The sequence below is a fragment of the Elgaria multicarinata genome, chromosome 3, assembly GCF_023053635.1.
Source record: "Elgaria multicarinata webbii isolate HBS135686 ecotype San Diego chromosome 3, rElgMul1.1.pri, whole genome shotgun sequence".
In the NCBI taxonomy this organism is placed as follows: domain Eukaryota; kingdom Metazoa; phylum Chordata; class Lepidosauria; order Squamata; family Anguidae; genus Elgaria; species Elgaria multicarinata.
This window is the reverse complement of record NC_086173.1, coordinates 22,162,845-22,179,446: the sequence shown is the minus strand read 5'-3', so window position 1 is coordinate 22,179,446 and position 16,602 is coordinate 22,162,845. Positions and strand designations below refer to the sequence as shown.

The 16,602-nt window shown below is 46.4% G+C and overlaps 1 protein-coding gene across 1 annotated transcript in view; it reads right to left on the bottom strand.

Annotated features, from left to right (window-relative positions):
- Window positions 1–309: 309 nt before the first annotated feature.
- The window catches only part of LOC134396586 (nuclear receptor subfamily 1 group D member 1-like), a 34,526-nt gene continuing 18,233 nt past the window's right edge, over window positions 310–16,602 (bottom strand). The window contains exons 2-8 of the mRNA XM_063123108.1: window positions 12,008–12,298; window positions 10,727–10,815; window positions 9,138–9,282; window positions 7,404–7,921; window positions 4,630–4,815; window positions 2,314–2,524; window positions 310–963 (exon numbers count right to left, since the gene is read on the bottom strand). Of these exons, the coding sequence (XP_062979178.1) occupies window positions 767–963; window positions 2,314–2,524; window positions 4,630–4,815; window positions 7,404–7,921; window positions 9,138–9,282; window positions 10,727–10,815; window positions 12,008–12,298 (1,637 nt within the window). The 3' untranslated portion in view covers window positions 310–766. The remainder of the gene's footprint in view (window positions 964–2,313; window positions 2,525–4,629; window positions 4,816–7,403; window positions 7,922–9,137; window positions 9,283–10,726; window positions 10,816–12,007; window positions 12,299–16,602) is intronic.

The following is a 16,602-nucleotide window of genomic DNA, read 5'->3' as shown; positions in this document are numbered from 1 at the left end:
TGGAAAACAGGCCCAACGTGAGCAGTTCTACTTGACATGTGAAGATAACAGCTACCCCAGTAAAACCTGTAGGACACCTTGGACATCTTAAGACAATGTAGCACCTAGGCCCTTATGCGCTATCCCTTCTTTAGGAGACAGCAGCAAGGGAATAGAGGCTAAAAAAAGAAAAGAAAAGCCTGAGACCTGGGGCTAATGGTAGCATGCAAATTAAGGAAGGAAGCTAAGGTTGCAATCATCACCTTTATCAGGATTGTGGCCTGCATTTTCCTGTCCTCGAGAGCTACCTATTATTATTATTATTATTATTATTATTATTATTATTATTATTATTATTTACAATATGCCCAGTGTTTTTATGTACAGTACCAAACCTCAAGACAATATCATATGGAAAGATATATACAGATATATTTACACATTTAAAAATGACACGGTCCAATGTGTGTCCAGTTCATTTGCTTGATCTCTCCTAGCAAATAAATGATCTTCAATCTGCACAGCGCCGCGAACAGCGCTATCTGGGAAACACACCCTTTCCTCCTGTATCTGATCTCCTCACCAGGGAGGGATCTGCTCTAGCAGATCCCAGCTGCGATGGGTTATGTGCTCCCTGCTCCTGCCGGATCCCTTCTGTTCCTCTTTCATCAACACTGTCTTCTTCCAAAGAGCAAAATTTAGTCCTGATGCATTCAATTTGCTTGATGGTTGATTTCGGATTCTTCTTCCCCAAACTCTTAGGTTTTAAGAAGCTGGTCCAGTGGGCTTAAGGGTTGATCCGAAAGGCAAGGAGTTTCTCTGAATGCTGGTTGTTGAGGGTTCTCAGGTCGGGGAGACGGAGGAGCAACTTGGGGAAAAGCGTGGAGTCGTCTGGGTGCTTCTTAGTTACTAGAGTTCTCAAGGCCCGTATCAATGTCTCCTGAAGGATTTCAACTGCATCCACATCAGAAATGCCAGAGCGATCTGAAGGCCAAAGCAAAACCGTTAAAACTGACAGAAACAGGAAACATGCGGAGAATTTGCTGTGGGGTTTATTTCCACAGAAAAAGCATGAGGGGTGGGGCGGGGGGAGGGAAAGGGAACGTATTTGCAATGTATACTTGATTGAAGTATACACTGCATACTTGATTGTATACTTGATACAATCAAACATATTTGCAATGCATACTCGATTGAATTTTCTGTGGGGTTTATTTCCACGGAAAAAGTATGAGGGGGGTGGAGGGAAAGGGAACCTAACATATTTGCAATGTATACTTGATTGTCAGTATCAAATTCAGTTGTTAGAGATGTCCTGACATTGTCATGCAGATATAAAAGACATTTAAAAATGAAAGTCCCAAGTTGATTTTCAAGTGATTTTTACTATGATACACAATTTATTCTACTTCGCTAACAGATGGGGAGTGGCAGGAAAGCTTCATCCTTGACCAATGGAAATCCCTGTTTCAGCTACAGGGATTCCACCAGGCCTAGTTGAATTTCTCCCCCAAAGGCAAAACATTTACTCTTCTTTGCTAAAAGATGGGAGTTCTAAGACAGCTGAATTTTGTAACCTGTATCACACTCACACCATGTAAATGGACAGGCCATTAGGGCTAAATCTTGCTCAGAAGCCCTGCCTCCTAGTCTCAAGCATGTGGAGTTCAGCTGTGGTTCCTGAGTGTTGAGTGAAGTGCCTTCTGCACATGTTCAGAGACACTGAATTATTCAATTATTTATTTAACCCTCCCATCAAACAACTTGTGATAAAAACAAAATAAAAATATTAAAATATGTAAAACTATCAAGTTTGAAACAACCAAAACAAAACAAAACAAAATGATTAGGTGCTTAGTCATATTTAGAGAAGACCCATTGAAATCAATACGACATTATTGATCTCAATGGGTCTACTCTTAACTATGGCTAAATCTGGATTTAACCCCAGGTAAATAGCAACTGCTATAAAAATTGAGTTCCAGGAATCAGGCCCTCTGTAATTACTTCAAATGTTCCAGATCTGACCCCAGATTGCTGTGCTAGGCCCTGGTTCAGCATAATTTCCTCACTTGTCCTCAGTTAATCCCTCTCTGGCCTCTCTCGCCAATGCAGGCTCCCAGCTTCTATCATGGACAGAGCTGGCTGCTGTTACTTTTAAGTGCTCTGAGTCAGCGGGGAGTTCCCCAGGATTCTCCCTGCCATAGGACTTCAGGGACAAAGGAAAGCCTTTAACAAAAGGCACAAAAGCGTCTACCCATGACAGGATGTGTCAATCCACCCCCCTACAAGCTTTAGCCAAGTTATGCCTCCATGATAAGAGGCCACACCCACCTGCTGAGACAAGGACCACGGCCATGAAGAGTGCCATTTCCTGTGCATCCAGGCCCAAGGAGCTGAGCTTCTCGCTGAACTCGAACATGGCGTCCAGCAGGGAGCCCATTCCCATGGTACGTAGGCTGCAGAGTGAGTACGTCTCCCCACTCAAAAAGGTCACCACCTTCTCCTTGGGGCTGAACAGGGAGGAGAAGCGCACCATCAGCACCTGAGGAGCGAAGGAAGAGGGAAAGGGTTTAAGCAAAGGCGAAACCATTCATCTGTTCCCAATCCAGGCTTTGGAGCTGCCTGCCGAAATGTCCTATTATCAGAAGATAGAAGATGCTGAAGAACTACCAGGTTTGTTTGGTTGTATTTTAAAATGGAGCACAGATTAATAGTGTGAAAGCCCATCTCCATCAACACTTGGGTTGTGGGTGGGGGGGTTTTACATCTGGGGAGTAACACCGCCAGTGCTAGGCCTTGAAAAGTGCACCGGTCTCATGGGACAGGGAATTGAGTCAGGTATGACATTTCTCTGTTTTTTGAAGCTGCCTTTTGTTAAACTTCTCCCTGCTATGCACCTGCTGAAGGCACAGGAGCACTATTAGAGTCTCGACTTTTCTCAAATCCTTTGGCTGGGGGTGAGAGGCGACGGTGTTACTAAGCTCTGCCAGAGTTCCCCATCTCCTACGCTGAGGGAAAGAGTGCTTCTAGTGTCCATGGCCCTGTTCAGAAGACACCTTAAACCACGGCTTTAACCACAGTGGTTAAGCTAGAAAGCCAGGCCGTGTTCAGAAGACACCTTAACCCATGGTTTTAACCGCGGTGAATAAGCCTTATTATTATTATTATTATTATTATTATTATTATTATTATTATTATTATTATTATTATTTATATAGCACCATCAATGTACATGGTGCTGTACAACGTAAAACAGTAAATAGCAAGACCCTGCCGCATAGGCTTACATTCTACTAAAATCATAGTAAAGCAATAAGGAGAGAAAGGGAATGCAAACAGGCACTGGGTAGGGTAAACAGGCACAGGGTAGGGTAAAACTAACAGTATAAAGTCCGAGCAACATCAAGTTTTAAAAGCTTTAGGAAAAAGAAAAGTTTTTAGCTGAGCTTTAAAAGTTGCGATTGAGCTTGTAGATCTCAAATGTTCTGGAAGAGCGTTCCAGGCGTAAGGGGCAGCAGAAGAGAAGGGACGAAGCCGAGCAAGGGAAGTAGAGACCCGTGGGCAGGCGAGAAACATGGCATCAGAGGAGCGAAGAGCACGAGCGGGGTAATAGTGTGAGATGAGAGAGGAGAGATAGGAAGGAGCTAGACCGTGAAAAGCTTTGAAGGTCAACAGGAGAAGTTTATATTGGATTCTGAAGTGGATTGGAAGCCAATGAAGAGATTTCAGAAGTGGAGTGACATGGTCAGAGCGGCGAGCCAAGAAGATGATCTTAGCGGCAGAGTGGTGGACAGAGACCAACGGACTGATGTGAGAAGAAGGAAGGCCAGAGAGAAGAAGGTTGCAGTAGTCCAACCGAGAAATAACCAGTGCGTGAACAAGCGTCTTGGCAGAAGAGACAGACAAAAATGTCTGTCTTAGTCTTTTGCCTTAGTCACTGTGGTTAAAGCCGTGGTTTAAGGTGTCTTCTGAACACAGCCCGGCTTTCTGCCTTAACCACTTCAGTTAAAGCTGTGGTTTAAGGTGTCTTCTGAACGGGGGCCTATATGTGTGAGCCCCCCTCCCCACCTGAAATTCTGCCAATGTGACTGATTCTCATCAAACCATGCTGCAAAATTTCATTTAAGAATGGGAAGCAAGTCTCTAGCCCTTGTGATTATGGAAGAAAACCTACTTCTAAAACCCAGATCTTTTGCTCTCTCTACCTTAGCCATCTGCCATCCCACCTCCTCACATAAAACAGAAAACCTTTGGGGGGTGGGAATCAACTTCAACAAACAATATTGTGACCTAAGCAACAATATGCAGATTAGCTCAATTTGTGATCCTTTGCACAGAATTTAGGTAGCCTAAAGAAAGACTGCACTTGGCTCTATCCGTGAAGGGACACATACAGCAAGAGCAACTGAAAGCCAGCATGGCGTAGTGGTTAGAGTATTGGACTGGGGCCTGGGAGATCCAGGTTCTAGTTCCTACTCAGCCCTGAAGCACACTGGGCGACTTAACCTGTCGCTGGTCCTCAGCCTAACCTACCTCATAGGATTATTGTGAGGATAAAATGGAGAGGAGGAGGACCATATAAGCTACCTTGTGTTCCTTGCAAGAGGAAAAAGAGCAGGAAATAAACGTAATAACAAACAAACTGACCTGGAAAGTGCCTGCTTTGAGCAGCATCACTTGGTCCTGCTGGCAGAGTGACTGGAAGCCCGGGATGCTCTTGGCAAACTCGACCACCTCCTTAACGGCCGGCGTGAAGCACTGCGAAAACTCCTCCCACACTTGCTGGCTGCTCTTGCCGTTGCTACAGTACGGGGTGGCGTTCAGAGGACAGGCCTGCAGGCAGACATGGAAGGAAAGCTTGGTCAAACCAGAACCCCTCACAAAAGACCTGTTCTAACCCACAAGCAATACTATTTACGATTTTATTTTTTTAAAAAAAATGTTCTCCCCAGTCTCTAAAAGGATGGCTTGTGTCAGCCTTCCCCAACCTGGTGCCCTCCAGATGTGCAGGACTGCAACTCCCATCATTCCAAGCACATCTGGAGGGCACCAGCCTGACTTGGGTAATCAAAATACACAGTAAATTCACTTCAAAGCAAGGGTGCATCTAGATGTAATGATAAGGTATAAATGGCGTGGGGGAGTGCAAAAACTCAACCAAGCAGGCAATCTTCACGCTGTCCACTCTTTCACATACACACAAAACTGCTTATCTGTAACTGCTTTTTTCTTCCAGTGGGGCTACTTCCAACCATGTAGCCCGACTGGGAGAAAATGACTTTTTAAAAAATGGTTTGGAGTGGGAGACTATGAGCAGGGTTACCCCCGCTTTTTCACTTGAAATTCTTTCCTGCCCCACCATTTTATATGAATTTGGTCACAGACTCGATTGTGAATGTGAATCTGCCATCATCACATCTTAATTTTTAACAAGGCACAAATAGGTTTAAAAACTTTGAAAACAATAGGTCAGTTCAAAGCTATTTCTTCTTAAAATAACAGCAGTACCAAACTTCTTATGAATCAATATGGAAATTTTCGGGAAAGTAACGTTCATCATGACAGTATTGTTACTTTTTGGTTTCCCCTTGTAAAACTGGGGCCCCGGCCAAATTTGCTTGCTTTGAGTCATCTGGAGCTATTTTATTTTAGTGGCATCTGCTGCCTTTATCTGATTGTAGCACTCGGTACTCTGGATTGTGCAGCCTGAACTGAGCACAGTGGTTGGCTAGTGGACTACCCTATATGGTAGCAGGACAGGAAAATGGACTCTGATGCAAAATTGGATGGAGAGGGCAGGAGGGTGGGGAAGGGGAGGAAATACTGGGCCAAGTATTAATAGGTTTGAAAGTATAATCATATACATGTCTAACCAAAAGTAAGATGCATAGAGTTCAATGGGGCTTATTCTAGGATAAGTGGGTGTAGGAGGGCAGCCTTAACTTCAGAATTGTTCAAGAAGTATGGCTGGATCGATTCATGAATCAGAATGATGTAGGGACAATATGGTAGAGTCCTGAGGTAGCAGAATGGACTGTGCCACTTCAGACGACAAGGACGAAACACATTTTGAATTGAAGGAAAAACAAAAACAACCTCTCTGCAGGTACAGAAAACTAGCATAGTAGGAAGAGAGTTGGACTAGAACTGTTTGTACTCATGTGTTAGTTTGCTGCTTGCAGAGATTTTTTCTTTAATATAAGGCAGTGTATTTTTCCATCTGCAGTCTGAAGTCGTACATTCTAGTCTATGACATCAGGGCTTGATCTCCGTATTCTGCTGCATGTATAGATTCAGCCAGAGGTATTTCTAGGTCAGCAGCTTGCAAAGATAATGAGGGTAGTATAACACTTCTAGAGCAAGGCAAACAGAGGAGGTGCCTGGGCCCTACAGAACGATGTGTCAGGTGTGCCTACTAAACCTCTGAATGATATTGCCCTGCTTCAAGTGGGTAATATCTAAAAGGAACGTTTCCGGGCTGGATGCCATTACTTATTCTTAAAATCTAATAACCGAGGATGTCAGCAGGAACAACTTTTCTCATTCCCAATATGCTATTGTGGGAGAAGCTGCAGCCATCAAAATTCTCCCTGATGTTATTGCGTTGAACCTGGCAGCGATGAGGAGCCCTATTTTACTAGCCTTTTCGGCTCTTGAAAAGGCTCACAGTTTTAAAAATTACTATCTGCCCATCCAGTCCTATCGCTTATTACCACTACAGTACCATCATTTTACGACAGAGGGAACTCAAGAGTTTGAAAACCGGGGTTCTCCATGGGAGAACCTGCAGCAGAATTACCAAGGTAGTGACACGTGATTTTGCAGTCTATCAGCCTTCCTCAATTACGGCTTAGTCAATGCCCAATTTCTAAAAAGAAACATGCATAAGAAACATGTTTCTAAAAAGAAACATCCCATCTGAGGGCAGAAAAGCCCTCAGAGAACACAGAAACAGGGAAAGTTTTGTCCCAAACATTTAGAGCAATCACAGAGGTATACTACCTCTGATCATAGAACAGCTTCATCCAACCTGGTACCCTTCAGATGTGCCCGACTGCATGGCCCTGTTGCCTGGGGATGACAGGAGTTGTGGTGCAGCACATTTGAAAGGCGTCAGGTTTAGGAAGGCTGACACAGCAGTTCCATCCCTAGCAATCATGGCTCATAGCCATCAACAGACCTATCTTCCACAATACACATAAATCCTTCCCAAAAGTTGCTAATATAATAGGGCAGCCTCCCCCAGCCTGGCATCATCCTGTTGTGTTGGATTGTAACCTCCCATAATTCTCAGACAGCATGGCATGGGATTATGGGAGTTGCAGTCCAAAACATCTGGACAGCATTGGAGAAGGCTGGGCTAGTGGCTACTGCAACATCCTACAGCAACTAATTCCCCAGTGTAATTGCTAGGTACTTACAATGCCTCTGCTGGTTGTCCCCCGCCAGGGGCAGCTCCTCTGGGGGTTGGCCTCCGGGTAGCTGTACTCAAAGGCTGGGTAACGTCCAGCATTGTGCAGATAGCCAGTCTGTTGGGCCTGGAAGATGTCATTGCCGAAGCACCGAGGGCTGTTGTCCACGTAACTGGCCGGCTCCGGAGGGCTGTAGCTGGACAGGCGCAGGGTGGCAGACTCGTATTGCCCATAGCCGTAAGAGGGGTTGAGCTGCTGTTCGTTGTAGTTGGCCAAGGGACAGGCCTCACTCCCTGGGGATCCGCCCTGCTTGCCCAGGCGGTCCTGCCCGCTCACAAAGATGTCGTGGTACGCCCTCGAGATGGCGCCAATCGCCTCCTCTTCCTGGGCATTGGGGCTGGGCGGGGCATCCGCCTCCGGACTCAGGCTGACGTCCATCGGGGCCTCATTCAGGCTGTTCATGTAGCTCTGCATCTCATCTAGGAGGCGCTGTTTCTCCCGCTTAGGAATGCGCCCGAAGCGCACGGCTGCGGAAGGGAGAAAATGGCAGGGAGATGTGAGCACCGTGGAGAAGGACTCCATGAGACAACCAGTTAATAAGCAGTATGGCAGCAGGGCAGCTTTTCTCATAGCCCCTATGCTATTATGGGAGAAGCTGCATCTTCAAAAATTTTCCCTGCCATCCCTTCATTGAACCTGGCAGCAAAGGGGTCGGTGGGGAGATGAAGACAGCTGTGTGGCCCTTCAGCATCATCTCAAACCTGGCTAGAAAATATAGACGGGACAGGCACCGGTGAGAATAGGTACACTGCCTTGTACATGCATACATGCACATGTGCAATGCTGTTTTGGCAACCTGGGAGATGGTGGCGACTGCTGATTATTTTGGCATATTTGTCTTCCCCCGAAAAAACAGGGAGGGCCAGATCCAAGCCTGCCCCCTCCTCCAATCCATGGCACCACTGCAATGCCAAAATTAGCAACTAGCTTCTTGGGCTTCCGGGGACATCTATCATGTACTCAGGAGAGCTGTTGTGACCATTAATCAATGGACACTGTTTGCTCTCTGGGCATGAGTGGCTCCTCCCACATCCTTCCCTGTTGCTCTGGAAATCCTGGCTCAGAAGCATAAATCAGCCAAGGTTCCCATTAATCAACCAAGGATCTGCTGACACTACGTGCCCTCAAGAGAACAGCAGCAGCAGCAGCCAGCCAACTGGTTCTGCCTTAGGCTTTGTACCACTGGGTACATTAACGATTGAGCATACCTAAGCAGTAGAGCTGCCCCTTCTCGCCACTCCCCTCCCAGTCATTTTGAGGCCTTGGCCCCAGGGTTGCCATTCCTTAACAGAGTGTACTCTATAGAGTCAGCCAGCTCTACCTTTGGTTTTATTATGGGCTGCTGGTGGTTTTATCTTGCTTTTATCCAACTTGTTTTATCGCTACTTTGTGTTTATGTTTTTAATTTGTACACCGCCCAGAGAACTTTGGCTACTGGGCAGTTTAAAATGTAATAGACAAAGACACAGAATAAGCAAACTGCTCTGCCTATGCGCTGTTAAAGTGCACTGTGCACTTCAATGCTCTTTAGTGATGCTCATTCAATTCCAAATAAGCTTAAAAGAAAGCCACAGGGCCCGTTATTAAGATGCATCTGGATTGCCCCTCAGCTGCAGTTCGTTACAGTTGCCCCTGAGCCTCCCACCCACCTGGAACCAGGTCTGGCCCTGCCCAGATGCTCACCGTCTCTTGACATGCCCACTGCCAGGCACTTCTTGAACCGGCAATGCTGGCAGCGGTTGCGGTTCATCCGCATGATCATGCAGTTTTCGTTCTTCACACACATCTTGTAGTTGATGTTCTGCTGTATGCTCCGGCGAAAGAACCCCTGGTGGGCAGAAGCAGATAGGGACTGGATCAACGAACATGAATCAATACACACACACACACTGTTCACACAGACTCTAACTTTTTGTTTCTGCTTTTAGGGTTGTATTGAAATTGCACCTAGTCTTAAAGTGTTGCACATGTCTTTTTCCAAATGGCAACTCAAGGTGTCACAGTTAGTTCCAAGAAGTTTATTATACCCTGAATTCCTTGGAGCCAGCCACTTCATTGGTCAGCAATACAGCAGGCACCAACTAGCTTGGGGCTTGTCTATACGGCTTGCTTACCCTGACCTAAATGCGCATATTAGCGTTTTAGGACACATGACGCAGCTGTCCATTCACCATAGTGCCGGGTTTTTAACGCGACAATGCGCATATTCGTATTTGCGGTTTACCGTGACTTTTGGATCACCACCAAGTTTGCACTGCGTTATGGTTATGTGATGTTGGGGGAGTTAAGTCACATTTTGACATGTGGGCATAGCTTTGAGGGCAGGACAAACTGCTTGGCCAATTTGCTGCCTTCCCATCTATCTGCTGCCTCGTTCCTTCCCGCCGTTTTCCATTTGAATTCTATGATTCTGCGGAGCTCCGCATATAGAGGTTATTAAAACAAAAAGGGGGGAACAGGCAGCCAGAGGGAGGAGTCGTGTTCAGTCTCCCTCTCCTGCCTTGTTCCTTCCCCCACTCCTGATTTGTCTCTTCTATGAATCTGCGGAGCTCCGCATATAAAATTTATAGCTTCCCTCGTCTCTCCTGCATATCAGTGTATATGCGCATGTGCACATTAATAACTGCACTACAAAAAAATTCAGGAGATAAATCGCTGTTGCTGCTGCAGTGTGACGCTCTTTACCTAGATTCGAATCAACGAAAATTCGGGTTTGTATTCAATGAGGAGCAATCCCGTTGTTGTATAGCCTGGTCAAACCAAAATTCGTAACTGAGGCATCCCTTTTGTTTCTTTTATGTTTACTGCCACCATGAATGGCCCTGCCCTACTTTACTATTATAGCATAGCATTCCTGCAATCAATGGAAATAGGGAGAAGAGCAGAAAAGAATCAAGACTACTTGCTACTGCAAGGCACTTTAGAAATAAGCTAGGTAATGCAGAGTTCACACTGGACTAGATTCACTACTATGCAGTCCAGAGAGGGAGAAAGATGCAAAAGAGAAGGTTCCACCCTTAAAGGCAGCCTATATATTAGTATTATTATTAGGTAGATGCAAAGCACTCCCAAGAGTCAGAATTGTGTGTAACTCTGCATACCTGCAATTCCCCCATACGAGTGCAAAATTTGATTATCCAGTGCCAAATTCAGTGCCCTGAGAATCTCAGCTTTGATACTTTTTAAAAAAGGTTTCTAGTTATCATCACTCCTGATATTTTTTAAAAAAACTGCAGAGGGGGGAAGAGAGAGAGAAGAAGGGTGACCCTCACCTTACACCCTTCACAAGCATGGACGCCATAATGGAAGCCTGAGGCAATGTCGCCGCAAACCTTGCAGAGCAGCACCATCCCGCCTGCCTCTGTTGAGGAAGAGAGGAATTGGGGTTAATCCTCCACCAGGCCTGGAGCCCTCCTCTCTGCCCTTGGTCCCTTCCCCCCTGCAACTCCAGAAGGCTTACAGCAGCCTTCCCCGACCTTTATAGCCTTGCTGAGTTGATGGACTACAGCTCCCATCATCCCTGGGGACAAGGAGGATTGTCACCCAACAGTTCTGCAAGGCATCAGGTTGGAGAAGGTTGTCCTACTAGGGCACAATCCTATGTATGTTCAGACAATGCCGGCTGGAGCACGCTTGGAACTGTAGGGTTTTCCCCCCCCAGTCTACACATACAGCTTGTTTTAATTGGATTTTACTGTTTTATAATTTCATACTGATTTTAACATATTAATGGTTTAATTTGTTTTAGAATTGTATATTTATTGTTCTATTTTATATGTACGATTTTATCTGTACGCCGTCCTGAGATCCTTGTGATATAGGGCGGGATATAAATGTTTTAATAAATAAACTTCCAGCCTGCCCCAACCAGCGTGGCTGGGTGGGTACTGTTGGGAGTTGTAGGACTTTTTATTTTTTTTTGGTCTAAACATATATAGGATCGCACCTTTAGGGCACCAGCCCTACAGAAGCTGAAGCTAGTGTCCCAGCACAATAATTGACTTGCTGAAAAGGTGGCTAGGACTAAACCAAACTCATCTCTTCCCATCTTAAGGTTCTACCCTTAAAGGCAGCTTAAAAATAATTTTAAATAAAATAACTTCTTTAAAATGGGAGTGCCAATGGGTTCACACTCCCACACATACAGTTGCTGTAATGATACCTTAAATTAAAGGATAATGTTGCTGTCAGCCTTGAGCCTTGGGGAGTTTTACAGGATCAATTAACTAGGCAGCTTTATGCCCTCTGGGGTGGCCAACTTGACTTCTTGTTGTTTTTGCCAGAAGCTCAGCCCAAAGGGTTGAGCAATAGCCAACATTCAAGGTGTGGTTGGTTAAATAAATAGGCATGTGAAACTGAGCAGTCGGAGGAGTGGGGAGAGTAATACTTTAACCTCTCTTTAAGGCAGCCTCTCCAGCCTGGTGCCTTCCAGGTCCCATCACCCCCAGCCAATGTGTCCAGTGCCCACAATGAGTTGTTTCCATTTCCCCCCCCTCTCCCTCCCTGCCTCCCCCCACTTAGAAAAGAAGGTGGCAGAACAGCCGGTGACTTACTTGTGAAGGTGCCGGTGGCTCCATTCTGCTTGGCAGCAGGCACCCGGCTCTGCATCGGGGGTGACTGGCCCTTGCTGGGGTAGCGGATCCCCTCCGGGAACTGGAAAGCTACCTTGGGCGAGGAGGGGGAGCTGGCCCGTTGCGGCTTGATGGCCCCAATCTCAGTAAGTGTCAGCTCTTCCAAGGAGGAGGGCAGTGAGTGTTGGGGTGAAGGCACCAGGTATCCACTGGGAGGGCTGCCTGGGGTGGGGCTAGAGCCTGCTGTCGAGCCCACGTACAGGATCACACCACCTGTGGGATGAGAAGGAGCCAGGGGGAAGATGAACACAGGAGCTCTGCACAGCACAAAGGAATTAAAGCAGCATTCTAAAAACGCACAAAAAGCAAAGTTAGCCAAGCGGACCATAATTAAAATCCCAAAATCCATATTAGTGCAATGCCCTTATTAGCCCAACCCAAAGATCACCTCTGAAAATGTCCAAGCTTTTGAGATCCCCAGGTCTCTTCATCAGGCAAGATTATTATTTTTTATAACGTCTTGCCTGATGCAGAGATCTGGAGTGCTCAAAAGCTTGCGCAATTTTGGGATGATCTTTTGGCTGGCCTAATAAAAGTATTGCACTAATCTGGGTTCTAAAAACTGCCACACATGTTCTAGTTCAGTCCTCTTTGGTTATGCCTTCACAGAAAACTCTAGCAGTCTGCCCAAGCCAAAGTTATCATTGGTTCAAACGGGCTGGCACTGACGGCTTCTGTCAGACACCTGCGCTTATTCGGACGGAGTCTATTGTTGCCACCAAATGGCTGGCTGCCAATACCTCTAAGCAAATTAACCCATTTTTCTGCTGCCATTTGGGAGTGCCTCCCTCCCTCCACCCCCAAGAAGTGCTGTGAACTACCACACTGGGCATTGCTGAGAAAGAGAAACTAGAGAATAGAGGAAAAAATAATAATGTCCCCCTCTGTTTCCTTGAAAATGCTTCATAGGTCTGGAAAGGTTGAAGGGCACCGATCCAGTCCAAGCTGCGTGCTGCCAAGCTGCACAGCCTTCCTCTGAAAAATTCCACGGAAGGCGATTCTGCAGTCTACACAGGCTGCGTGTTTCTCTGCTGGAACATCTCTTAGGAAGATGGACTCCATCCCACACTGAAAGCAACGGTAAAAACTCCCCCTGAGCATAGTAACACGGCTAAACTGCACCTCTAATATTTATCCAACATCTACTTTTGTGGGATTTAAAGCCACGGCTCCTCGTCCTGCCTGCTCCGGTTGATATAGCAAACAATGGCTCTCCCTTTTGTGTGCCAGCTGTCTGACCTGCCAAACTCTGTATACAGAGGTCAGGAGGAGGAGGCGAGAACTGGCCTTGAGCAGAGTCACTGCTACTGCAAACCATCATCCCCACCACAGCCCTGCCTGCAAAGCGCCCCTTTTGCAATGGCACTGATCTGCAGTACGGCTGGCAGCCATGTCTGAAGGTGAGAAGCTAATGACCAACTGAACGCACGCGGCCTCCACATGGCTCTGGGACGAAGCCAGGGAAGCAGCAGTGAATGTGGCCCAAGAGGCACGTGCTGCGGGGAAAGTAGGGCAAGTGGGTGGCACAAAACCCAAGCGGCCCATCTGAAAGCTGTTGCAGGAGACAGCGGCGGCAGTGGCCCAGACCCCTCAAGAGGCCGCTGCAAATGCCAAACCAGAGATGCTTTTGGCTCAGGACTTCCCAGGCTGGCCTCCCAAAGGGCACATTTAGAAAAAGCGCTCCGCGAATGACCCCGTGACATTCTTTCACATTCTTATAGCATCAGGTCTCAAGGCTGTAGCAGGTCACGAGCCTGGAATCAGAGGGCTATCAGAACGGGGTTCAGCCCATGAACGTGGGTCCAGCCAGAGGGAAGGGACTCGGACCAAAGAAGGAAACCTCTCTCTACAAAAATAGGCCAGGTCAGGTTGGGTGATGAAGGCTTCTGGGTCAGGCTGGCTTGCGCAACTAAGACGCCACTCCGGCTGCTCCTAGCGCTGGTTCTAGTGGAAGCTGGCCAGGCTGTTTGTCCATCTGGCTCAGCAGCGTCTGCTGTAGCTGGAGGCAGTTCTCCATGGACGCAGACAGAGGGCTTGCATATCACATGCTATCTGACTCTTCTTTAACTGGAGAAAACAGGGACTGAATCTGGGATATGCAGCATACAAAACTCAGCTCTAGTCCTTCCCTAACGGGTTACCATCCCTTTATCCTAGCCCTAAAACCCCTTAGTTGTATATATATTGCACCTTCCTTTGCTACCCAACATTTTCTCTCCCCCACCCACACAAAAAGTCTGGGATGTGCTCAACTGTGGGAGGACTTTGCGAAGTGGACCACGCAGGAGCTTAGCGGGAGGCACACTCTCCCACCCCCACCACCCACCCCCGCTCTTTGCCTTGTGTGCCTGAACTCGCGCGCCACATCCGCATGTGACCTACATCAGGAAAGGAGATGTACTTTCCAAGCAAACATGCCCACTCTCTCGTTCTGTCTGTCTTTTGGTGACAGAATGAGTTTAATTTGCCGCAAGGACCAATCATCGTCACTCAGCTCTGTCCTGCAAAAACCCTTGGCTTCAAAGACATGTGCCCAAAATAAACCGCCTCTCTTTTATATATTCGTGGGCATTTGTGAGGCTTATAAGGGCAACAGCGGCTAGTTCCAGCTGCAAGCACTACCAACCTTAAATTTTGGCCCGGGGAGAGGGGTTATTATCCAGAAAGAACACACTCAAAGCCCTTTGCTGTCCCGCTCCAGGGACATCCCGGGAATACTTTGCCTGCTCTTGGACTGCATTTGATCTTTGGCCTAGGGCGGCCCTTGTTCACAGGGATTTCAAACTTTTTACACTGAACCAAACAAAAAACAAAAAACTGCCCAAACTTCCCCAAATGAACAACAACCAGAAAATTCAACTGGATTTTGTTAGCTCCTGTCCTCAGCAAGCAGTTCAACAGGGTATACATGGGCCCACTCCATGTACCAGTCCTGGATTATATTCCCAGTCCTGTATTGATAAATGAGGTAAACCCCTTCTCCTCCTCCCAGCAACTCAGGCTCACTTTGGATGTCCAAAAGATGCTACTACAACAGAAGATGCAAGAATGCCTTATTTTTCTCCTCCTTGCACCATCTGAAGGAGAGGAGAGCATTTGCTATGTGGAGAGATGTGTGCTCTAGTACCATATCAGAGTCAATCCCACCTCTGTCAGATGAGATAGTTTAGCAGCAGAGCACGTCCTTTGCATGCAGAACGTTCCAGGTTTGATCCCTGGCAATGTCCAGTTAAATGATAGCAAAGCTAGGAAAGGCTTTAAAAAGGGGCTGGATAAATTCCTGGAGGAGAAGGCTATCAATGGCTACTAGTTCTGATAGCTATGTGCTATCTCCAGTATCAGAGGCAGTAAGACTATATGCACCAGTTGCTGGAGAACATGGGTGGGCGGGTGCTGTGGCACCATGTCCTGCCTCGTTGGTCCCTGGCTGATGGCTGGTTGGCCACTGTGTGAACAGAGTGCTGGACTAGATGGACCCTTGGTCTGATCCAGCAGGGCTCCTCTTATGTACGTATGTTCTTCTGCTAGTCACAGTAGATAGTATTGGGCGGGGTAGAATATTGCCTTAAGAAAGCTTCATATACTCAAAATGAGATTCAGAAATATCAGTCATAAATCACCTTTTATAACTCCTTTTGAATACTTGCAATGCCCTCAAGGGTTTTTGGAGGGTTGGGGAGTGGGACTGAACTATCGATTAGCAGCAAAAACAACTGTTGGCACTTTCACTCAGTCAAGAGCCATTGACTCTTAGACACCTTGTATGCTTAAAAACTACTGACACTAGAGGGACTGGAAAACGTAGTGCCCTTCTGCTATGAAACGCCATGCGCTAGTAGGCAGCATAAATAGGTTGAAAACTGAAAATGCATAGCCTCATTATGGCTATGCCTGGTATATCACCGCTCCGAAATTTTTTCAATGAGGAGCGGTATATAAATATTCTAAATAAATAAATAAATAAATAAATATTAACCTCCCTCAAAAAAGAAATGCAGGGAAAGGGCATTGAATGATGCCCTGAAAACATACAAGTATATTACTTTTCGCAAAAGAAAAGCCCAGCCAGAGTTAAGCACTTTTCTCATTTATTCCAATGGGGGCATTAAGCATATGCATACTGAAATCAAGGGCATTTAAGTTATAGTGCAGAAAAGATAATAAAATTGCTTTATGGGTTCTTATTTTTAATGCAGTTATTTTTAATGTGTGTGGGGGTGGGGAGGCTCTTCTCATCTCTAAATGTAAGTGGTACAGTGCAGTCCATTATACCATCTTGTGTCTCTGCCACCTCCTTCATACCTCTTTCAGCTGTGTGAATTCAATGCAAGCTTATCCAGGAGTAAGTCCCACTGAAATTAATAGGATTTACTTCTGATTTACACATGATTGCACTGCCCTTTTCTTCTTAGTAAGGAATAAAGTCATCAGCTGAGCACGAAACCAAGGGTGTTTCCAGAAAAAGGGCTCCTGGCACTACCCATCAAAAGGCATTGTGCAACTATTCCATCTTTCTC